This window comes from Panthera onca, chromosome C1 (assembly GCF_046562875.1).
Source record: "Panthera onca isolate mPanOnc1 chromosome C1, mPanOnc1 haplotype 2, whole genome shotgun sequence".
Taxonomy (NCBI): Eukaryota; Metazoa; Chordata; class Mammalia; order Carnivora; family Felidae; genus Panthera; species Panthera onca.
In genome coordinates this window covers 39,046,761-39,072,299 of record NC_138346.1, presented here as the reverse complement: position 1 = coordinate 39,072,299, position 25,539 = coordinate 39,046,761, and the positions used below count along the sequence as shown (strand labels likewise).

General features: G+C 41.4%; 2 protein-coding genes across 4 annotated transcripts in view; one reads left to right on the top strand and one right to left on the bottom strand.

Annotated features, from left to right (window-relative positions):
• Window positions 1–22,352, bottom strand: part of HECW2 (HECT, C2 and WW domain containing E3 ubiquitin protein ligase 2) — a 371,931-nt gene extending 349,579 nt beyond the window's left edge. For 2 of the 3 annotated variants that reach the window (XM_060622748.3, XM_078451061.2), the window contains exon 1: window positions 21,439–21,552. The gene's annotated coding sequence lies outside the window, so the exon portion shown is untranslated. Of the gene's footprint in view, window positions 1–21,438; window positions 21,553–22,240 lie in introns of those variants that run through there. The other variant, XM_060622749.3, reaches the window with a different exon arrangement.
• LOC144617016 (uncharacterized) lies at window positions 21,342–24,481 on the top strand. Its single transcript, XM_078450551.2, has 2 exons — window positions 21,342–22,643; window positions 24,172–24,481. The coding sequence occupies exons 1-2, from the start codon at window positions 21,342–21,344 to the stop codon at window positions 24,184–24,186; spliced, it is 1,317 nt and encodes a 438-aa protein (XP_078306677.2). The 3' UTR covers window positions 24,187–24,481.
• Window positions 24,482–25,539: the final 1,058 nt, after the last annotated feature.

Here is a 25,539-nt window from a genome sequence, read left to right as displayed (position 1 = left end):
CTCTCCCCTTTCTCAGGCTAGAACACAAATGTGGAACTGAGGCAGCTTCAACCATGCAGATGACAACAGCACCCTAAGGGATGGCGGAGCAACAAAACACAGGAATCAAGCAGTGCTAAAGGGCCCGTCCATCCTGGACTACCCATCTACCTGTGAAATAATAGAAAAAAATATGCAGTACTCTCTGATCCCTGTTCCTGACACAAGATTTCCGAAACCTTTGTAATTTCCTAGGAGATAGAAGTGTCTTTTGTTCTAATCAGGTGACTCTAGGTGGGGTCCTGGATGACGGCAGGTTGTTGGAAAGAACAAGCCATGATTAGAAGCCTGGTGTTTTCACCCTACCTCCCATTCTCTTGAGAAGAAAGAAGGGCTGAAAATAGAGTGAATGATCTATCATGCCTTGGTGATGAAGCCTCCATAAAAATCCTTATAGTATAGGGTTCAAGGAGATTCCAGGTGGATGAACACATCCATGTACTGGGAGGTGGTGCACCCCAACTCCACAGGGAAAGAAGCTCCTGCACTCAGGACCCTCCCAGACTTCACCCTAGGTATCTTTTCATCTTGCTATTCATCTGCGTCCTTCACTATATGCTTTAATAAACTGGTAAACCTAAGTGTTTCCCTGAGTTCTATGAGCCGCTGTAGCAAATTAATCTAATCCAAAGGTCACGGGAACCTCCAATTCGTAGCCAAGTTGACCAGAAGTGATAGGTAACCTGGGGACCTACTACTTGTGTTTGGCATGTGAAATGGCAGAGTTGTGGAACTGAGCCCTTAACCTGTGGCATTTGATGCTGTCTCCAGGCGCATAGGGTCAGAAATGAGTTAAATTACAGGACAACCAGCTGGTGTGCCAGAGAACTGCTTATTAGGAGAAAACCTCCACACATTTGGTAACCAGAAGTGTCTGAAGTGAAGTATTCTGTGTGAACGCAAAGGAGATACACAGGAGGGAAGGACTGAAGTTTTTCCAAAACACTACCTCAGATAAAAAATAAGTGAAAAATGGCCAGAGAAAATGTTAGAGAGAAATAAGCTTTTCTATCTTTAGGGCCACTGTAATTTTGAGGACACTTCCTCAGCTTAGCTCATACCCAAACAACCATAAGAAGTGGTAACAGAAATGGGGTGCTGATGTTAAATAAATATAAAATAGAAGGCACTGGGTTAGCGATTGGGTGCTAAGTAACAAGAAAGATGTTGCTAGCTGAAAAATGTCCTAAACCGGTGACCCTTGTTTGTCAGAGTAAAACAGTTGGTATATCTCTCACCTGAGACAACCTCTAAGGCAGCCGACCACATACCTACAGAACTTATTGCCCTAAGGAAAAAGTAGATGGAAAGTGCAAGAATGGGCCATTCCCATAATTCCGGGTGTTCCACCAGAATTAATTAGCCAACACTGATAGGGGCTATTGTCACAAAGAAATCCTGGAACTAACTACATTCTTCAGCAAAAGTCAGAGGCTTCCCTACCTCATATAATAAAAATATCTGTGGTAATATGCCTTCTTAAGTTTGTTTCCAGATTAATTTCATCCCTCCCTCAATAAGAATTAAATAGCAAGCACTAAATAAAACCTTCTCAGATTCTGGAAATTGAGAAATGGAATATTTTATTTCCCCCAAAAGTTGTTGGATGAAAACAAATTTTTAATCTTATATACCACAGTTATCTAGTTAGTCTTGTTTCACTTTGATGATACACATGTCTAAAAAGAAAACAATTCGAGCGCCTGGGCGGCTCAGTCATTTCGGCGTCCGACTCTTGGTTTCGGCTCAGGTTGTGAGTTTGAGCCCCTCATCGTCAGGCATGCATGTGTTCTCCCTCTCTCAAAATAAATAAATAAATAAACTTAAATAAATAAATAAAACAATAAAACATCACTGCAGACATATTTCCTTTAGATATATTTAATTGGAGATTTTGCATATTTTGCTTCACTTGTTCTCTCTTTCTTAATATCTTTTTATTTCCAAATTTAGCTAGACTAGTTAGAACTTCATTCAAGGTCAACTTATATGTTTCTTTAAAAATCGGGAAGTTATTATAACCCTCAAATATATCTCTAAATAAAAGAACTCTATATTATGGTAGTTATCGTTCTATTTTCATTATATGAAACTGTAGTTCCCAAAAGCATGTCTGACAGTGACACCAACTTAAAACCTCATAGGACTGAACTTTACCCACCCCCACCTCATGCAAAATAGAGACTAGAAGGGTGAATAAAATTAAGTGCAAGAAAACAACAAGCCTTAAAAAGCACTAGTCAAAAACCTAAGAAAAATTATAGAAATAAAACTTTGTCTCAAATGTCAACTCCTCCTTGATAAACACCAAAACTTATCCAAGAAATGCCTTCTGTCTACTTTTTTCTGCAGGATACTTTTATAGCCTTCTGGTCTATTCAGCACTTGTGCGTTTTCTCCTTAAGAAACCTTTATTTTATTTATCTTCCTGCTGTGACGGGTGAGGTTTACAATACAAATAAGGAGACTAGATCCTTAATTTCAGCACTATCACTAAGTGACCCTGTCCCAGACTACCAAGGACTATCCCCATTTGTGTCTGTTGTCCCACTGTAATAATCTCAAAGGTATCTCAGGCTGAAGAGAAAGTATAATGGGCACACTATCCATTACTAGCTAGCTATGTGAACTTGAATAAGTCACAAAACTTCTTTGGAACTCAGTTTCTTCTTTGGCCCAAGGAGAATAACCTCTGTGCTACAACTTGTGATTATAGGAGATGACCTATGCGAATGACATGGAAAAGCTCTATATAAACCTAAGTTATTGTAAATAAGAACACAAGGGGGGAGCCTGGGTGGCTCGGTCAGTTAAGCATCTGACTTCAGCTCAGGTCATGATGTCACGGTCCGTGAGTTCGAGCCCCGCATCAGGCTCTGTGCTGACAGCTCAGAGCCTGGAGCCTGCTTCGGATTCTGTCTCCCTCTCTCTCTGCCCCTCCCCCATTCACACTCTGTCTCACTGTCTCTGAAAAATGAATAAACCTTAAAAATTTTTTTTTTAAATAACACAAGAGAAGTCCAAATGCATTTGGACTAAGAAAGAGCAGCTGGCATTGTTATCCTTAAGCTTGCTTTGCATGATTCCAAGAGTCTTAGCAGGTACCACGGCAAGTCACATAACTTTGGTGGGTCTTGTTTCTTTATACGATAAAATAGACACGCTAGATGACCCTTATAGCCCTCTGCAATACTAGAAATGGTATTATCGTAATTACCCTAGTCAACTTTCTCCAATTACTACAAACATATCGCTTATGTGATATCCATCAAACAGGCTACCCCCTGAATTTATAAATTCCTGGACCTCAATCAAAGTCATAAATCCAGCTTGCAATCTTGTTTGGCTGGGCAGCACGATTTTTTATTTTCACTTTTAAGTTATCTGCCCCTTTCTTTTTAAATAAGAAGATTACACATAAAAATTCTAATTTCTCTTTTTAAAAAAACTAGCTTATCAGGGCGCCTGGGTGGATCAGCTGGTTAAGCATCCAACTTCAGCTCAGGTTATGATCTCACAACTCTGCGAGTTCAAGCTCTGCATCAGGCTCTCTGCTCTCAGCACAGAGCCCACTTTGGAGCCTCTGTTTCCCTCTCTCTCTGACCCTCATTCTCAATGAGAATGACCCAGTCATTCTCAAAAATAAACAAAAAAAGAAAGAAAGAAAAACTAGCTTATGTAGCATCCTGGGGCAACACTCTGGAAGGAGCTGGTAACAGCTGACCCTTTAGAAACTGCATGTAAGGTCCAGCTTACCAGAGCTCTCATCTAGTTTGCTTCACAGATTTATGTTACCTTCCCACGTGGTGCAGGTATTTGAGCTTGCTCCCCAGATGTACAAAGAATATATGGCCACTCACATCTATTACATGACTAAACCTGTTACTTTCTATCCCTAAATATGTGTCCCCAGTAGCCTACTCATTTATCAATGAAATTTAGACTATGAAATCCCATGTTGGTTTCTTATTCAAAAGGATTACAAGAATTCTTATCCCTACACTCTTTTTTATTTAGGTACATAAAAAATAACAAAACACAGCAACTTAAGGTTTCAACTAGGAATCAGAAGTTGGGTTCCATTTAATTTTGTGATTTATTCATTTCCTAACCCCTGACATGGCGTCAAGTCATCTAAAATTTTTTAAACTTTACCAGCTTAAAAATGGGAGAACAAGTGAGGTAATGTCTAAGTCCAGGAAGAATCAGAAAATAGTACTTAATTGGGTCTAATGAAGAATGTACTGTATAGCAAAATCTGAGAAACTCATTTAGTTTAGTAACCTGTTTAAGAAAACTATCAAGTTGGGTATTCCTGTACATGTTGCCACACAAAGCATAAATAAATAAATAAATAAATAAATAAATAAATGCAATATACTCAAAAGAATTGAAAGAGATGTGTAGATCTATGCTCATATTCACAATAGCAAAAGGTAGAAGCAACACAAGTGTCTACTGATGGATGAACAGATAAACAAGATGTGTTAAATGCATACAACAGAATATTAATCAGCGTTAGGAAGTGAGGAAATTCTGACATATACTACAACCTGGATGAACCTGGAGGACATTATGCTAAATGAAATAACCCAGTCACAAAAAAAAAACAAATACTGTACGACTCCACTTATATGAGGTAGCTACAGTAGTCAAATTCATAAAGACAGAAAGTAGAATGGTGGCTTCAGGAGCTAGTGGGAGGGAGAAAGGGGGAATTTTTGTTTAATGGGTACAGATTTTCAGTTTTCCAAGACGAGAAGTGTTCTGGAGATTGCTTATACAACAGAGTGAATGTACTTAACATTACAAGCTGTACATTTAAAATGGTGAATTAAGACAACAAAATTTTGTTACGTGTATTTTACCTCAATTTAAATATTTTTAAAATATACACATGGATGTTTAAAGAAGTATATACCTATAAAAAGCATTAAAAAAACAGATAAAAAAGATGAAAAAAGATAATAAAAATTGTGCTTCTGGGGTGCCTGGGTGGCTCAGTTGGTTAAGCATCCGACTTTAGCTCAGGTCATGATCTTGTGGTTTGTGGGTTCAAGCCCCACAATGGGCTCTGTGCTGACAGCCTGGAGCCTGTCTGGGATTCTGTGTGTCTCTCTCTCCCTATCCCCTGCTCATGCTCTGTCTCTCTCTCTCTCTCTCTCTCTCTCTCTCTCAAAAATAACTAATGCTAAAAAATAAAAATAAATTAAATAAATTAAAAAAAACCATGCTTCAAAATCTTGAAAGAAAGAAAGAGGGAAAAAAAGAAGCCAATCAATTGTAACATCACATTCTAGCAGCCAGTGGTAAAATTCAGTAGGAGGGGGAAGCACTTCCAGAATAGCCAAGTAAGAATCACCCAAAATTTGCTCCTCCATAAAAGCACAAAAGCTACCAAAAATTGTCAAAATCAACTTTTTCAAAATTATGGAAATAAACAAAAGACTTACAACATTACAATGATACTTGAGTCATGAATGTTTGAATGTCAACAAGAACACTGAGTTTTGTAGGATTTTAATTTCCCTGTTTCCATCACTCTCTCCCTAGTATCACAGGACCCTTGAAAATGAGCATCCTTGCAGCCACAAATGACTGAGAAAGCCAGTACTCTAGTGATCCATGAGAAGGCAAAATGGGTTTGGAGTTCCCCTAAAAAGGCCCTATCCCAGAGAACTGTCATTATTTGACCTGGCAGTTATCTGGAAAAGCCCCATTCTCTGGGCTTGTGCTTACTGGGCCCAACTCAGGGATCACTCATTGGAAAAAGCTCTAGCCTCTCAGCATTTGCTGAAAACAATTGTTTAGGGCACTTGGGTGGCTCATTTGGTTAATCCTCCAACTCCCGATTTCAGTTCAGGTCATGACCTCATGATTGTGGGATCGAGCCCTGTGTCAGTCTCTGCACTGACAGTGTCAAGCCTCCCTGGGATTCTCTCTCTCTCTCTCTCTCTCTCTCTCTCTCCCCCTCTCCTGCTAGCATGCACACGCGTGTGCACACACACTGGCGCACTCTCTCTCCCTCTCTCAAAATAAATAAATAAACATTTAAAAAGAAAAGAAAAGAAAACAGTTGTTTAACAGTGCAAACACCTGAAGCAACAATAGTTGTGGGCGGGGGGGGGGGGGGGGTGGGGAGGAGATGGGGGAGAGGCTGACTAAAAAAACTTAAAACGAAAATCTGGGGAATAAGACGTACATAGAAGGACTTGAAGAGCTCTGACATATTCCTTGGGATATAGAAGACCACATGCATATGTAGCACTACACACACATGCAACAAATATCTGAGAAGACCCTCATCTTTCACCTCTGGCTGACACTGAGCCTCTATGCCTGCAGCAACTGAAGGCCAAGGCAGAGTTGTAAATAGCAGCATGGCTGATTGCTGAAGATGTACCCTAACATGCACCCAGGGCTTCTCAGCACCGATGGAAGGACTTATTCATTCCAAGCATTTAAGGAAATTTCTGTCAAATCACTAGCTGACCACTAAGGTAACTAAGCAGAGGCTTCAGTAGCCACATGTGACAAAAAATACAGACTTTACGGAATTTATTCAGAAACGTCTGTAAACAAATAACAACAAAGAGCAAAACTACCAAACCCTGGGGAGGGAATGAAATCTCATTTTCAGAGTTGCCATGAGATATTATTTGAAATGTCCACTTTCCAACAAAAACCTACCCCCCCCACACACACACACACACAAATAAATAGGAGAGTATGGTCCCTGCATAGGAAATAAAGTAGTAAATTAAAATATGTCCCTAAAAGGGGCATCTGGGTGGCTCAGTCAGTTAAGCATCGACTTTGGCTCAGGTCATGATCTCACAGCTCATGAGTTTGAGCCCTCTCCCTCTCTCTCTCTCTCTCTATCTCTCTCTCAAAAACAAATAAACATTAAAATTTTTTTATTTTTTTTTAATTTTTCAATGTTTATTTACTTTTGAGAGAGAGAGAGAGAGAGCACAAGCATGGTGAGGGGCAGAGAGAGAGGCTCTAGGCTCTGAGCTGTCAGCACAGAGCCTGATGTCGGGCTCAAACTCACGAACCACGAGATCATGACCTGAGCTGAAGTCGGACACTTAACTGACTGAGCCACCCAGGTGCCCCCCAAAATTTTTTTTAAATATGTCCCTGAGAAATCCAGATGGGGCATACTAAACGAAGATTTAAATATGCTATTATAAGCATGTTCAAATTATTAAAGTAAACCATGTCTAAAGAATTAAAGTAGAATAGAAAAAGAATATTTCACCAGAGAATATCAATATAGAGACAAAAATTATTAAAAAAAAAAAAGATTAAAAATTCAGGTGTGGAAATGTACAATACCCAAAATGGAAAATTCGCTAGAGGGATTCAACAATTTGAATAGGCAGAAAAAAGAATCCACGAACTTGAAGACATGTCAGTTGAAATTATCCAGTCTTAGGAATAAAAAAAAGAATGAAGAAAAATTAACAGAGCCTCAGAGATCTAGAGAACAACAAATATTGTATCAATACATGCATATGGGGAATCCCCCAAAGAAAGGAAAAGGAACAGAAAGAATATTTAAAAAATAATGGCCAAAAACTTCCCACATTTGATGAAAACATTAATCTATACATCCAAGAAGCTCAACAAACCCGAAGTAGGATAAACTGTAAAGAAACCCCACCAAGACACATCATAGTCAAAATGTCAAAAGACAGAAACTTAAACACAGTAGGAAAGTCTACCACATAAAAGGGATTCTCAATAACAGTAACAATTGATTTTTCATCAGACACTAGAGAAGGCTAGAAGGCAGTGGAACAGCATATTCAAAGCAGTGAAATAAAAAGGTAAAACAAGACTTCTATATCCAATAACATTATCCTTCAAAAATGAAGAAGAAATTAAGACATTCCCATTTAAGCAAAACTTGAGAGAATCTGTCACTAGAGAATCTGCCCTTCAAGAAATACTAAAGTTAGTCCTTGAGGCTGAAATGAAAAAACACCAAACATTAACTCCAACCTACACAAAGACATTAAGAGAATCAGTAAAGCTAACTATGTAGTTAAATGTAAAAGACAACATAAATGTATTTGCTCTAACCCTTTTCTATTATCTGATTTAAGAACAACTGCATTGACAGTTGAGCCTGAGTGGCTCAGTCAGTTATGCATCTGTCTTCAGCTCAGGTCACGGTTTCATGGTTCATGGGTTCGTGCCCCGCATCGGGCTTTCTGCTGTCATCAGGGAGCCCACTTGGGATCCGGATCCTCCATCTCCCTCTCTCTCTCTGCCACTCCCCTACTTGCCTGCACATGCACGCGTGTGCTCTCTCTCTCAAAATTAAACTTTTAAAAGAAAAAGTGCAGTGATGGGCTTGTAATATGTAAAGCAAGGAATGGAGCTATATTGAAACTTCTGTATACTTCCGAAATTCATCTGAGTAAGGCTGTTTTAAATTAAAAAGGTTATTGTAATCCCCACAGCAAACGTAATGATATAACTCAAAAAATATCATAATAATATTATCAGTCATGACAGAATAAAGACCTATGAAAATCAACAAGGGAATTAAAAGCAACAAGGGAACTGAAATGGCACACTAGAAAATAGATATTTAACACAAGGCAAGGCAGTAATGAAGGAACTGAATAAAAACGACCTGAGGCATACAGAAGACAAATAGCAAAATGGTAGACAAATAAAATCTTGTCAGTAATTAACATTAAATGCAAATAAATTAAACATTCCAGTCACTAGCTAAACACTCTAGTCAAAAAGCAGAGATAGGCAGAACATATTTTTTAAGTGATCCAACTACTTGCTGCCTAAAAGAGACACTTTAGATTCAGAGACACAAACAGGATGGAGGTAAAAAGATGGAAAAAGATACATCATGCAAAGAGCAACTTAAAAAAAGAGATGGATTGGCAATACTAATATCAGACAAAATAGACCTTAAGACAAAAACTGTAACTAGAGAGAAAGAAGAATATTTTATGATAAAAGAGTCAATTCAGAAGGAAGACATAATGATATAAACAATGTATGTACCTCAGAACAGGACTATAAAATACACAAGTACAAATTGATAGAGTTGAGAGAAAGACAATTCAACAATAGTTGGAGATGTCAATATTCTACTTGTCACAACTTACATAATAATTAGACCAACAAGGATAGGTATGACACCAAAAGCACAAGGGTGAAAAACATAATAACTGGACTTCATTAAAATTATAAATGATTGTGCTTCAAATGACACTATCAAGAAAGTAAAAAGATAATCCACAAAATAGGATAAATATTTTCCAGTCATGTATTTCATAAAGGTCTAGGATCCAGGATATAAAACAAATTCATACAACACAAACGTAAAATAACGCAATTTAAAAACTACCAATGAGAGGTGCCTGGGGTGGCTCAGTTGGTTAAACGTCGGATTCCTGGTTTCTACTCAGGTCATGATCTCACGGTTGGTGAGTTCAAGCCCTTCTTCAGGCTCTGCACTGACAGTGCAGAGCCTGCTTGGGATTCTCTCTCTTCCCCCGCCCCCCCCACCCCACCTCCACTCTAAATAAATAAATAAATAAGCAATGAATTTGAAGAGACATGTCTCCAAAGAATATATACAAATGGCCAATAAGCACATGAAAAGATGCTCAACATCATTAGTCATTAGGGAAAAGCAAATCAAAACCACAATGAGATAGCACTTAATACTTCCTTGGATGGTTAAAGTCAAAAAGAAAAATAAATAACAAGTGTTGCTGAGGATACGGAGAAATTGGAACCTTCACGCGTTGACTGAAATGCAAAATAGCACACTCAGTTTGAAAAATGGTTTAGCAGATCCTCAAAATGATAAATGTAGTTACCATATGACCCAGAAATTACACTCTGAGGTATGTACTCAACAGGACTGAAAACATATCCATATAAAAACTTTCACACAAGTTTTCATATCAGAATCATTCATAATACAGCCAGAAAGTGAGAACATCTGAAATGTCCATCAACTGGTGAATGGATAAACAAAATGTGGGATATCCATACAGTACAATTTTATTTGGCTATAAAAAAAGAACAAAATAGGGGAGCCTGGGTGGCTCAGTCGGTTGAGCATTTGCCTGAGCATCTGACTCTTGATTTTGGCTAAGGTCATGATCCCAGGGTCATGGGATAGAGCCCTGTGTTGGGCTCTGCACCGAGCCTGGAGGCTGCTTAAGATTTTCTCTCTTGGGACACCTGGGTGGGTGGCTCAGTCGGTTAAGTGTCTGACTCAATTTCAGCTCAGATCATGATCTCTCAGTTTGTGAGTTCGAGCCCCGTGTTGGGCTCTGTGCTGACAGCACAGGGCCTGCTTGGGATTCTCTCTCTCCCCCTCCCTCTCTGCCCCTCTCTTGCTTGTGCTCGTTCTCTCTCAAAACAAAGTTAAAAAAAAAGTTTAAAAAAAATCTTTTTGAAAAAGATTTTCTTTCTCTCTCTCTCTGTCCCCCTTCCCACTCCTGTGCTCGCTCGCTCTCTCTCTCTCTCTCTCTCTAAAAGAAAAAGAACAAAGTACTGATACACACTACAACATGAATAAACCTTGAAAACATTATACTAAGTGAAAGATGCCAGTCACAAAACACTACATATTATATAACTCCACCTTTTCTTAAGTTTATTTATTTTATTTTGAGAGAAAGAATGCTTGCATGTGAGTGGGAAGAAGGCAGAGAGAGAGAGAGCAACCTGGACGGGGGCAGAGAGAAGGACAGAGAGAATCCCAAGCAGGCTCCATGATGTCAGCAGGGAGCCCAACTCGGGACGCAATCTCACAAACATTGAGTGTCTGGAATAGGCAAATTTATAGAGACAGAATGTAGGACAGCAGTTGCCAGGAGGTGGGAGGAAGGGTCACGGTGAGTAACTAATGGGTAACTGGGCTTCTTTTGGGAGGGATGAAAGGGTTCTGAAGTTACCTAGCGGTGGTGGTCGCACAGCTTCGCAAATATACTAAAACTCGCACTTAAAATGGTGAATTTCATGGTATGAGGATTATTATCTGAATAAGGCTATCGTTTTTTTTTAATCAGTAAGGAAAATGAATACCTACAGAATGATTTTCCAAGATGAAAAATAAATTACATTTTGCCTTACAATCATTTCAGACCAACAAACATTCACTAACCCAGACTGTTCTAGATGCCAGGATGCAAAGACAAATAACAAACAGTACTGATCCTTGAGGAACTTAGTTTTTAACAAGAAACATCATCAATAATAAATATTTGGAAAGAATTTTGATTCTTTCTCCTAGTTTTCACTTTCAAAATACATAAAATGCTAATTTTACCATGACAAACTTTAATTGAAAATCTAATTCCAGCAAACGTTCAATATTAGCTGGCATCCAAATATAACAACCAGATGCTAAAGAAAAATTAACTCAAATTCTATTTCCCGTCACACTCCTCTCCCAACACAAGAATGTCCAAGTTGTGGTCCAGCCCTCCAGCCCTGATTGCTGTGTTGCTGTGTGGGATCCCAGCTTGGGTGTACCAAGAAATGTCCATATCTCCATTTCCTCACCCTCGTCCCAACCCCCTTCAGATCTCACAGGACCTAAACTGTATTCCTTTAAGCCCCCAACTCTTTCTTTCAAACACCTTTAGCCACCAAGGTTCTGCAGATATACATTTTGTCAGGTCATCAACACAAATGCAGCTCCTTTCTTTCATGTCTTTCATTTCTTTTACTTAATAACGATCCAAAATGGTCCCTACCAAAACCCAAACACCTCTGTGTTTGGTGCCCTGCATCACAAAAGCTGAGCAGTGATACAATCTCATATGTTCTGTGGCTCCAGAACAAGGGTTGTAAAACAGATGCAGGCAGCATATGAATTTTGTTTGGCCTGTGCTGTTCTAAAAACATTTTAATTACCACTCAAGAGATGTTTTACATACAAACTTACATTTCTAGCTTCGTTTGAAAAATGTGAAGATTTGGCCATGCTAGACCCAAATTCCCATGTGGTAACAACGGAGCGAGCTGAGTGGCCCCCTCTCCCCTCTGATGAAGAATGCCTCTCCCATGATCCTCACCACTCTACAAGGTCTCCATGCACACCACATCCAGCTGGTTTCATCTGTGACCTGCTGGTTCTGGAGGCATTAGACTTTAAGTCAAGTGCAAGCCCTCAGCATCAGAAATTGTTTCAGATTCTAAAGGGAAGACCTCTTCCTTTATTTTCAGTATTAGGTTGCATGGCCACGCCCCTCCGCCTTTACCAAGCTCTCCTAGTTTCTCGCTCCAACAACTGCTTCAAATTCCTGTAATCACCATCATGTCTCACACATATCACCCACTTAAATTCCTCCAGGACACTCCTACAGAGACATCTTCTGGCCTGGAAACTTCTACGTGAAGCAGCGTAATGAGGCCACACTGCAGAAAGTACTGACAATCTCACCCAGAGACTGATGAAATCCTCATTTCCAGTCTTCCTTCTCTTTGAAGATAAATGCTCCTCCTAAATTTCGGGATTCTGGTAAGTTAAAACAATGTTTCTCCAACTTTGCTTTCCCTAATACAACACAGCTGGGGATCTTGTTCAAATGCAGATTCTGATTCACAGTAGTTCTGGTGTGGGGCCTGAGATTCGGCATTTCTTTTTTTTTTTTTTTTTTTTTGACAAGCTTCCAGGTGATGCTGATGCTTGCCGGTCTATGGACTACACTTTGACTAGCAAGGAGTTAGAAGACTTACAAAGGAAGAAGGAGTTCTGAGATTAGAATTATCTCAATGAATCAGACCCCCAAGACTTGACTTTCTGCCATTTTAAAAACTACAAAATGTTAATTATTTAGTATCTGTGCCAACTTAATATCTGATTTATATAAATAATAACCTTTCATAATGGTCCATGAGAAAGAAACAATTCCTTTCAACCATTAGGCATTGATAATTGTATATTCACTCCATGATCAATACTGGGCATTATACACAGGTGTTGGCCAAGTTTCCACATATTGAGGGTGCTTAAAACCTAGTTGGCGAAAGGCTGGTAGGAAACAAAACAACTAGTACACCATCTAAAGCAAAGAAGATTATGATATTAACTACTATAAAACAGTGATATGAGGGTGGCATATCAGCATCTGGAGGGGAAGATGTCAAACCAAACCCACTTCCTTCTATCCCCTCAGATTATGACACTGATTCCACCCGCCCTTTCTGTCAGTCACTGACAAAGAAAGCTACATATGCTACAAGAAATGCCATATTCTTCAGAAAGGTAAGACGGGAAAAATGGGAAAACTACTGTTTTCAGATTGTATACAGAAAGGCAATGGAGGTACGGGGCCTGGAGAGTAAATTCAATTGGTGGGTGTTCCAGGAGGGAAGTGCCTCTTGTGGTAGAAGGAAGGTACTGAGGGAGAAAGGAGTCTGGGGTATTTACAGGACAGACAGAAGACTGGCCTAATAAAAGTAAACCAGAGTGAGTGCCCCACTCACCACCACCCCATTCTGAGTAGAGGAAGCATGAAAAGGATCTCCTAAGAACTTGATGACCGCCTGTGAAGAACATTAAAGAGATACTTCTTCACAGGAAGGCCGAACTGGTCTGTCTCTCAGTTCCTTTCCAATTTTTCCTCAGCTGAAGCACAAAAGTTCAATTTTCCTCTCGCACATAATTCTAACCGGGATAACATGCCTTGCCTGCTGTTGAGCATGGAACGTGACTGAAGAGAACGTGGTTGTGTAAAAGACCCTATAAATTTAACAAAATGACAGCCAACCCCGCCGCATCAGGTAAATTTCTCCCGCTGCTCAGCATCCCCAGTTCTTCGAGACTGTTCTCATAGATACGTCTTATTTCCAACCATGTCATCAGTTATCTTTGTGACTCTTCTCTGAACCCTGTCCAAGTGACCCTTATCCCTCTCACATAGGCAGGCAATGAGGTGCACTTCAGGTCTTCCCTGACTACTCCATCCGAAGGAAGTCTCTGTTACACTCCACCGTCTGTTGAAGTCCCCTCTACAAAGTACTTATGCTTCCGACCATATTTTTTCATTTTTTACTTAGGAAACATTGCAAATATATATTCAGAAGCTCATCTAGTTCAGAAGTTAATAGCAGCCCATATACCACCACCCACATTTAACAAATGTAAACATTTTTGCCACATTTGCTTTGCAATTATGTATGTATTTGTTTATCATATCCTTGTTGTCTATTTCCTACTAGATTCTCTGTTTTATCTGGGCAGGGCCATGTCTAATTATCAACCTCTTTTATACCTATCACTTAGCATAGAGCCTGGCACGTATGTAGCTCTCGATGTTTGTTCAATGAATAGTGCATGAATCGCTTATGTTCTAGAAGTAAATAATGGTGACCAATATAGAAGGGTTATCAGACAAAAGACAAAGATTCCATCTTTATTTATATTCAAAAAAAGGGAAATGGATCTTTATTGAAGAATGAGGGTTCAAATTTAAATGCGTGCTATAACTGGACATTACACATTAGAGTGGGTTAGCTGAGCAAGGAACAGAATTTCCTTTCCCTAGAGGCCCTTATCCCTCTTGCCCTGGGTAGCACAGGTATCCACCTAAGACACGGAGATACAAGAGATGGGCTCACAAAGTCTCTTCTAGCTTAAAGATGCCAATTAAATGACTTAAGGTGGAAAGAACAAATGAAAAGAAGATGGGAGGGAAGAAGAGAGGGAAGGAGGGATGAAGGGAAGAAGGCCTATGCATAGAGAATCCAAGACCACTAGAGATCATTTATTTTTTCTAGGTTAGGTCAGGGGCAATACAAATCATGTCCTGAAAGCTTTTGAATATCAACTCCATTTGTCTCGAATGAAGCCAAGCCTAAGGCAAACGTATATAAAAAGTGATGTCCAATGGTCAGACTTCTCCATCTCTTTCTACCTGTCCCCCCCTAACACCCAGTATCTCCATGAAAATCTCAAAAGCCTAGGTTCCTCCCAGCATGGTTCTCTACATGCTCTCAAATACCATGTATACACTTGTACCTTCTCTCCATCAAATTAGTAGGTCTAAGTTCTACTTCTTTGTGTTCTTATTCTTTTAATGGGTCATCAAGAGGAAATATGGTTATTATTTAAAGGACTGTCCATTACTGAAAATATTACCTCCGTAACCCTTTACAGTCAATGTAGATCTCCAACTTTCTCTAATGAAAAAATTTCTTAGTCCTAAGATTGTTGCAGATTGTTTTATTTGTTGACAATTCTTCCTTCCCTCCCTGTCCTTGACTTCACTCACTGGGGGCAGAGTATATCGCTGAGGTGTGCCACTTGATAGAAGAGAAATAGTTTCTCATCGGTGCCATGAAGAAACATTCGTCTTACTCCACAGATAAAATATTTTACGTGTGCCTTCCCTCTAAATGGCCAGCATATGTCAGCATGGAAAAGCAGTCTTATGCTCCCTGCCTGTCACTTTGCACAGCACACTCCTATACTCAGGGGCTGCACTTTGACTACACCCAGTTCTCTCTTTCTTTTAGTATTTCCTCAAGATCAGAAGGCACTACATCTGTTCTGTGAACGGAGCAGCACACAGACTGGCTTCTCAGTACAGCTTCTTTTCTTTACAAAGCCATCACCTTCTCATTCGAACATGAAACTAGTGCTCTGTAAGTCCTGCCCCCTTAGCAACTTTTCCGGTCTCATTAATACCAGTTAGCCAAAGAAAAATCTCCTCTCTTGTAGCATGAGTTTTCAGTGATAAATGAACAAAGCATCACCAAGCACTCCTCCCTGAACAAGCGCCAAGAGCTGATTCATTCTGTGCATGACCTCAGTGGTTTCATCCAACCATAAAGTGAAATATCTGCTAGTATGTACTTGATCGGAATCGCTCTTCCACATGCTACTCCACTGCTCTTATGCAACAGCCAACCGTGTCATTTGACAGAGGAATTCTGTCAATAACTTCTGGTTTCTCTTTAAGGATGTTTGTCTTTAGCTATCTAGCCGATTTTGCAAGTGTCTATAAGAAGAAGTGTCTCTTCTTATTTTTGCTACAAGAGTCCTTTAATGATGCTACTAGGGTTTTAGTCCCTTCCCTACCTGTAGCAATAGGATATGTTAATTTTGTAATGGAAAGCATTGTTGTGTGCTTGTCCTGGAAAACTTCAATGGTATAACAGAGAAGCCACTGTGCTTTGTTTGAAAATGACACCAAAACATCCATGGCTTCATGCCACTATTGGACAGTTTCGTAACAGGGAACGACTGGGAATTAGGAGCGAATGGATGGCAAAGTCAAGAAAAAAAAAAACAGCTTTAAGATAGTCATCATCATACTTCCGTTAGCACTTTTCAATTTCAGTTACTGTTTGGAGATTATCACGGATTCCCTTGTTTTTATACATACAGATTTCACATTTTATATTTGCAGCAGGATTGAGTTCTCTAAGCATGTTTATGACATTCTGAACCCCAGCATTTACATTACTATTTTAATTACTATTTTCACACTTCAAAGAGCCACTCTTGAGCCACTGTTGTATTTTTGCAAAATGGGGGTATAATTTAAGACTAGCAACAACCAAAAATATGCTAGTTTAACAAATAAACAGTAAGCAAATGACACAAAGAGTATATTAACCAAGATGAAGTGCACTATTTGTGAAATGTAAGTCATATTGACCAGTGCAGGCTTCATAGCACAAACACAATTTTTTAATATTATGAGTTTTAAGAACACAATGGGATTTCTGCTGACATTGTAATTACTCTTCATATTGTAATATCAAGGTCCTACATGCTCTGCCACTTCTATAACACCTTTCTGATCTCATTTCCAACTCCACCCAGTCACCCCACCCCATCATGCTGATCTTCTTGCTAATCTTTGAACACATCCTTTAGGCTTTCACACTGGCTGTTCCTTGCACCTGGAAAACTCTGTATGAGTAACTTCTCTAGCCTCCTTCAAAGTCTTGGCTTAAAGTTAGGATCTCTTTCCCCAGGAAGGCTACTCAAACACATTTATCCTGTTCTACTTTCCCTTTCTTCCAAAGCATGTACTTCCTTCTAGCATGCTATTTAAGCTACTTATTCATTTTTTTAATTATCTGTCTCCCATCCCACCCTTCCGCCCCAAGAGAATGAGAACTTCACAAGGGCAGGGATCTCTTGTTTTATTCATTGGTATATCCTCAGCAACTAGATGAGACACTGACTTATGAAAGGTGCCCAATAAATAGTAGTTGAGTCAATGAACCAATGAATAAAATGTTTTCATTGCTTTTCCTTTCTAACCACCAAACTATCTGCAGATCTTTGAGAACTAAACAGAAAGTGAGAACCAACACTGATTTTTAAACAAGAATTATACTAACAGATTGGTATTCAAACTACACAAGGTCAGGAGATGATTTAAAGTTTAGACAGGCTGGATGCAGAGAGTTTAGTTCAAAAGTCAATCCATAGAAGAGATTATGAAGGCCACAATTTTCCAAATAACTAGGCCTTCTTGAATGGTTTATTTCAACCTTACAGTACACACGTCTATAGACATATGATCAATGTTTGTGTAAACAATACACACATACATGTATCTGCATGCACATGCATAAAAATTTATGTTGAACATGGGGTGTTCACCCATGGGTGAACTCAGTCGGGGTGGCTCAGTCAGTTAGGCGACAGACTTCGGCTCAGGTCATGATCTCATGGTTTGTGGGTTCAAGCCCCACATCAGGTTCTGTACTGGCAGCTCAAAGCCTGGAGCCTGCTTCGGATTCTGTCTCCCTCTCTCTCTCTGCCCCTCTGCCGCTTGCACTCGGTTTCTCTCTCTCAAATATAAATAAACATTTTTTAAAAATGTTTTAACTGTTCCCTCTGTTAAAAAAAAAATTATGTTGAACAAATCTAGAAGAAGCTAAAGACATTTTTCCATCTTATGGGTATTCTTCATAAAAAGATAATGGCTTGGGTCATAGTTAAGATGACCATACATCATCATCTTCCTGGGAGAGTCCCAGGTTATGCTTGTTGACCCAGTGCCTCTTCCAGTTATTGCTACTTTTTACTCTCAAAAGTGTCCTTGTCTGGACAAAAGAATTACATAGTCATCCAAGTTATAAAGGAGATAAATAAACCCCTTCCTATGCTGACCTCAATTTTGAGGATTTTATTGGAGTGCGTATGGAAAAGGTGACAGCCATAATTAATTCTAACACATACTGGCCAGAACTGCAAGTGAACTATTTCAAACAGGCAATTCTTCGGCGAGGTAGATAGCAACAGTTGCAGAAGTAGATCCCACAAGCTTCAAATATCTAGGTTTGGAACCCAAACCCTTACCAGGTCACCTGTACAATCTCAAACCCCTATGAGAACTTTCATGGGCTGAGCAGGCTCACCACATTCTTCTCTGCAAGCCCTGTTGGCCCTAGGTAAACGGGGAAGTGTTAGCTCCTCACATTCTTGAAAGACAATAATAACATAGGCTTAGAGCCATAGCAGACACTTAGCAACTTAAGGATAAAACTATTTCTTTCCTGTATGTGTAAATAAATACATAATCAATTACCTCATTCTTCTATCTTCCTTGATATTTTTTTCTGTGTGCATTTTTTGTTTTTTGTTTTGTTTTGTTTTGTTTGTCTTGCTTATCTTTGCATATAATGAATAAAAGACAAATCTGTGGTCCGGAGAGGGTGGTAAAGAAAAGTCAAGATTCCTTAACATCTAGGATGACCAAAAAATTTATCATCCCAACCAGGGCACTTTTAAACGTGAATAGGGGTGCTTTTGATAACTAAGATAGGTCAACAGGAATAAGCTAGGACTGTTGCAGACAAACTAGGAGGTCTGGTCACTCTTCTAATTCCCCATTCATATTCCCATAGAAAAGACATCCTGTGTATAAAGAAGCAACCTCTGTCTCTGTTAGGTCAACCAAACTTCAGATATAGTCCTCTCTCTTTCAGGTCACGCCTGGCTTTCAACAATGGAAATGGAAAGGTTTTCACTCCATGCTGCCTTTCCCTATTCAACGCACCATGCAAAACTGGTTCCATTTTTACCCAAGGAAAAAAGCAACACACTAAAACGTGGATCCAGGCCAGGCTCATAGCAAGCCTCAGGCCTGGAGCCTCAGGTTTCTCTTAAAGCAACACTTCATGAGACAGCAACCTGGTAAGAGGGTACACAGATACCAGCCAGTGATTTAAAAAGTATTTCGAGTGTTAGATCCTTTCACTGACGCTAGGGCACCCGTTGAAACTAGACAGAGCCCAAAAGCCACCTCTCCCGCAAAATACATTCATCCACAGAAAAGGTTATAGCATCTGTCCTCAACTACAGGTAACAACCTAAGTTTCTTTGCCTTTTGCTGAGATCAAGGGTGAAAAAGTCTTTGAAAAGAATAAGAAACCATGATTTTCTCTCAAGATCACATTGCCCAAGAAAAACAGAGCCAATGCTTACTTTTATTCCATATTTCCTGTTCAGAGGGGTCAAACATTGCTCATGTTCTTCATTAAATCTAGTCCTGTCACTGATGAATATTAATTTGCTGGGATATTTTCCCTCACAATCGGAGAGGGAAGACCAGATTTATAATCTACAGCACATAAAGAGCTATAATACTGGATGGAGCAGAAAAGCTCCAGCTGGCTTATCTCAAATATTCAGAATGACTTTGATTCTTCACAGACTCCACAGTCATTCATAAAGATTCGTTGCCAAAGTCAGCTCAAAGTTGTGATAGAGGTGATGGTAAAGCAAATGTCTTGGGCTAACTAATTACAGAAGGTAAGTACTATCCATAGCTGAGGCTCTGGGGGCAAGGGCTGTAAGACTGGGAACCACCTGCCATAGAGATGGTGGATGAATTCATGCAGAGTGGACTACCATCCTTCCAGCGAGGAGACTGTATGCGAGCAAGGGGCCATTTGTTGAAATGAACAAGAGCTAAGAGAGTTATGACTGTTTTCTCCCCAAAGGTGGTATGGTAATCTTAAATGCAAAGACATCTTCGCTAATATAACTGTTTAAACTGCTTCACATAACCACAAATGAGACCAAAATGTGCCAAACAAATAATCAAAACAAACAACTTAATGATGACTTTTTAAATGCTCAAAGAAAGAAGAAATTAACTGGTTAGGAGATCAAATGGTAAGGTTATAATGTCTCCTTTGGGAGATCAAAATTACATTTTCCCCACCCTCCACAGCACCCTACCCCTCCTCCCAACAGTGAAGTGGATAGTTTCTGAAAAATACAATGACCCTTTATGCCGGGCTTCTCTTGTCTGCTAAGGATGCCATCTGTCTCCCACACTATATAAACAATCCCTGCAGGAATCTTCTGATGACCAAACAGATTAGCAAGCTCCAGATTTTCACACCATTAATAATATCCCCATCCAGATTAGGCCTCTTGCTTTAATAATACCAAAGATAAGCCATATAACTGATTTCTCTGTATAGGTAATGTGAGTGTCATGTTAAAGATAATCTCTCAGAGGGTACAGCCATCTGTTGGGAGGAGGGGGGTGGGGAAAGCTCTCTCTAGGCAACGAAGAAATGAGCCCTTGAGGGAAAAGGAGAAACAGTAAAATGAAAATCATACTGGTAAGACAAACGAATACATGAAATTTCACCAGGTCTAATGGAAGACTCTACTAATTACATAAAAATCTTTTTCTTCTAAAAGACAAAGTATAGAAAACTGCGCAAGAAAAGACAAGTTTCACCCTTTGGCAAAGGTGTACGTACAGCGAGAATTCAGTTTCCTTGACTCTGGGGCAGTGAGAGCAGAAACATACCAGGAAGGCTAAAGCCTCCCAGGAAGTTTGCCTACCGTCCACCTCTATCTATGATGATCGCCGATGCTTGCCTTCTCGAACTTTAACATCGATCCCCTGTAACTCTGTGAGCTCTCAATATTGTCTCCAAAGACTTCCAACTCTTAGAGAAATAAGCATGCCTGTAAAGATGTTCCTAAAGTTGGTAATCATAAAGGAAAAACACTTGAGCACTGCAAAGGGAGGAAAAGACAGGCATGGAAGAGCCAGACCTCTGCAGTTGCACGTCCTCGGAAACGACTACGTCTAAATCTGCAGCCCCAGTTTTCTCCAGGCCCCAAGCTCCAGCAGAGGATGTTCACAAAACATTCCTAACCGAAAAGAAATGAAGCCCCCTCTCCCTCAAATGATGCCCAAACGGACCCGAAAGTCTCAGCTCCCTCGGATAACCAAAGCAGAAAACACGTCCCGGTGTCTCTCGCCCGCATTTCAAGGTAGCGGAAGCCAAAATGTCAAATGAATGACCGCGCCGGAGCGCGAGGGAGGAAAACAAAGGCACCTCCCTCTAGCCGGTACCTGCGGCGCCAGGGCCCGGCGCCGGCCGCACACTCACCTGGGGCTCGGCGCCGCCGAGGGCTGCGGGTGGGAACGGGGCCGCGGGGCGGGAGGGCGCCCCCGCAGTCGACCAGACCCGCGGCCCCGGCGCCCTCCGGCCGGTCCGTGCGCGCCGCGGGGAAAGCAGGCGGCCGGGGGCGCCGCCGCGCGTCGCATGCAGCTCCCCACTGCGGCGGCCGCTGCCAAGGGGCCCAGGGACCCTGCGCTGCCGTCCCCGACCCCGCGACCCGAGGCGGCGACGGGAGAGACGCGGCGCAAGAGCAGAGCGCGTCCGGTGCGCCCCTCAGCGACTCTTCCCGCCGCCCTCCGCAGCGGGCTGGGTCTCCGCTCGCCTTTGTGCTGGCATCTTCCTTCGCTCCCAGCGACACTCGGAGCTCCTCTGGCGGCTCCGCGCCGCCGCCCACCCCCGGGTTACGCCGCGCCCCCCGCGCGACCCGCCGATTGTGTCGAGTCAGCACCCGCGGCGGCGGGGACGCGCGAAGCCATGTCTCCCGCCCGCGCTCGAGAGGGCGCCGGGGGTCCGGGCGCCGCGAGGAGGTTTCCGGCCGAGTTCGGCGACCCCGGCGGGGCGCGGCGCGTGCCCGAGCGGCTCCGCAGCGTCCGGCTCCCCGGCGCTCGCTCTCCTGGCGTCGCCCGCGAGCAGTGCGCCGGCCCGCCTGGATCTCCCCTCTCGCCGCTACCCGCCGCCTGGCCCGGCCTCCCTCCCGCCGCCACCTTCCTCCTGCCGGGCTAGCCCGGGCGCCTGCCCCAACCAACCCCTGCGCCCCGGCCCTCGGAGAGCGCAGGGCCGGCCCGCTCACCTCCGGCGGCGCCGGCGCCCCTCCCGTTAGACGCCTGGGCAGCATCTGCCCGCACCTTCCTGCGGGGCGCTTGGCTGGGGGCTTCCTGCACGTCGGGGACCGGGGTAAGGGAGTCGGGGGGCAGGGGGAAGGACGGGAGGGACAGCCAGACCTTGGCCAGCTGGACCTCCTGAGGAAGGTGCGGGAGAGTGGGGCGGGTACAGCCGGGCGGAAGACGAATCCCGAGGCTGCGGAGGATCCGGAGCTTCTCTCCTGCCACGCCGAAGGACACGAGAGTTCTGAGAGGCGCCGTGGAGGAAGGAGACCCTCTGAGGTCATGCAAGCAGGTCTCTGCCCAAATCCCACCGAAAAGCTGAATGGAGGAGTGTCATGCCTCGGTTTCCCCAACTGCAAGGGCAAGACGGTAATACTCATGTCACCTACACGGGGTGTGGTCATAATAAAAATGGATTATTGAAAGTGCTTCGGGGTACTTTGCCTAAAGAGGGCACTAAATTAAAAAATTACTGCATTAATAGCTTCAGCTTTCCATTTACTTCTTCTGTAGCATCTTCATTGACTCTCAGTCCCACTTGGAGGAAAGAGTAAAAACGCCAAAATGTAAGGATCTTGCCCCCAATGCATGATATCTATCCATATGTGGGAAAGATTTACTTGATTTTACAGTTTAACAACTATAGCCCTATAGAGGAAGTCCCCAAACATTGTCCCCTCCCCTAAATAATGGATATCCATTATTTTGGAATTTTTGAGTGTGTGCTCTCAGTATTATCCATCTTCCCCACCCTTCTCTGTTAAAAGAAAAAAATTTTTTACCCCCTTTGGGAACTACCCCTCCCTCTTGCCCAGGAGTCTTAATGGTTCTGGATGGTTACACCTCCCATCCTCACTCCCCAGAACTGCCAGTCATCATAGTCCAGACCACAGAGATTGGTTCTGAGATGGATATCTTGGTCGGAGAACTCCATCTGGGGCTTTCGCTGAATCAGTTCAGAACAAGAAGCCTTTTAAACGAGGATAACTAATAAGGCAGTGATAACAGGTACCACTAATGCAGGTGAAGGAAGCCAACTTCAAGGGAAGGAATGCTGAGAGAGGATAATGCCTTTTGAGCCTTAGGAGGCAAATATGTCTGAATGAACGCTACCCCTGAAGCCAATAAATCCCCTTCCTCTTTATTTCCTTAGACCAGTTTCAATTGTGTTCTGTTACCTGTCATAGAAAAGCCCTGACTCATTATTCCCAGACATCTGTCCATTGCTAGGCTATTCCACAGAATTGAGGAACCCCCCTCCCAGCACATGGCAAGAAAAAAAAAAAAAAAAAGCCTCTTTTTGTTCCTACTAGAAGAATCAGGATCTGTAGAGATCCCACATGATGTTCTGTTTCTACAACTTGCTTTAGTCCCAGCAACTCCATACCTCCAACCTTTAACCTCCTGTATTGATTAACTATGTTAGAATCTTGCCTTAAATAAAAAAAGCATAAAAATAAATAACACTAAAATGAATCTCTATTGCTGCCCTTAGGTTTAAAGAAAAAAATTTTTTTCCTCTTACCTTAAAAGTAGCTCCATCTAATCTTTAAAATTTTCCATTTATCAAGCATTAAACCTGAGGCTAAGGTGTCAAATAAAATTAATAGCAAAGTCATCCTAGAATCTCAGACTTGTAAAAGTGTGTAAGGGTTAGGTTATTTCATACTGAAACCCCCCCCCCCCCCATCCCCTATCACTGCCACTACCTAATATGAGTCTCCCCTTCACAGAATCCGTGACAGGTTCTCACGTAGCCTCTCCTTAAACCCTCTCCTTAAACCATTCCTATAAAGAAAACTCGTATTTCACAAGCTGATCAATTGTATGTTGAAACTGGCCTAACCCTAAAAAGTGATTCCTAATATTGAGTCATAATACTTCTTTTACCTCACAGGACTCCAAGAACTGAGGACAGACTTGTACACTACTTGAATTGTGTCTCCCAAGATCTTTGCATGGACTCTAACTGCTTATTATATGAGTGTCCTGACTCTTCATCATCCTAGGTTACCTCCTTTCTATGAATGTGCTCAAGTTTGTGAACACTGCCTCTGAAGTGTAGTGTCCAAAGCTGAACCCAAAGGCAGATTCCAAGAAACTTAAGCATCAAGCCCCTTCTAACACCACAGGCAGAATCCTAGCAACATGTTCCCATGGTCTCACATTTCTGTAAAGGTTTAAACAGTAAAATATTTTAATCTCAAGAGCCTGCTGTATCCTTTCATCTAACTTCCATTCTGTCATAACTTCCCTTCAGTCTGGAAGCATTATGGTGGTCGTGGACATTTGGGGACCTGGCTAAGGGGAAATTGATTTTGTAAGTGGAATAAATGTATGTAGTTCATGGGCATCACAGCCTGTAGTAACAGTGACATCTATTCCAGCAGCTCAAAGGCCTACAGTTATCTGACCACAGGTTATTATGACACAAAGGTGGAGGGCCAGACACCTTATCAGCAAATGAATATGTCCTTCAGGATCCAGCATGTAAGTATACAGGTAACGGGGTCGACAATATTTGGAATACATGGACCCAGAACTGGAATGTGGAAAATCCCCCCACACCTTAATATATGGGAAAGAAGTTTGGTAGAGATTTTTCCATATTTGACGATAATCTTAAAAATGTATATAACTTTTCCAATAATGAACTGTAGACTGGAAAGAAACTCTTCTAAAGTATCAATAATAAAAAGAAATTTCAATCAACTACGCTAACGGAAATACTGAAATAGCTATTAATGCTATAGAACAAAATGTGACAGAATCATTTTTACATGAAGAAGAAAACAGTATACAGCCAAAATGTAGGGGAAAGTATTGTAAAAGTATATTAGGCAATTAATTTTTTTAATAATTGTATTTGTTTATATTTGTTGATGTCTGATACTTGTGAATTTATTTTAATTTGTAATCTGTTGTGATTTTTAATTCCAAATAAATATTTAAAAAAATATCTAAACTGTGTATTCTTTTCGTGTGTGTGTATGTGTGTGTATTCTTAAAGAAGGTTCTGAGCTGTATTATCTTCAGACTCCAAAAAACATGGACCTCTCCCCTATTGAAACAGATACTCTAAACGTGGCCTAATCAGTATAGCATTCATGGGGTGGGAGCTTCCACAGAAATGACTAAATACAATAATGTTTTGAGACGTCCATTCCTGTCGTATTTTATCTATCAACCATTAGAAGGGAATAAGTGGTGAATTACAATTAGGGCATTTGGGGTCTGAGATAAGGGTACTCATGTGAATGCCAAA

Coding starts and splice junctions, on each gene's coding strand:
- LOC144617016 (XM_078450551.2), top strand. CDS start 21,342: ATGAATGACCGCGCCGGAGCGCGAGGGAGGAAAACAAAGGCACCTCCC.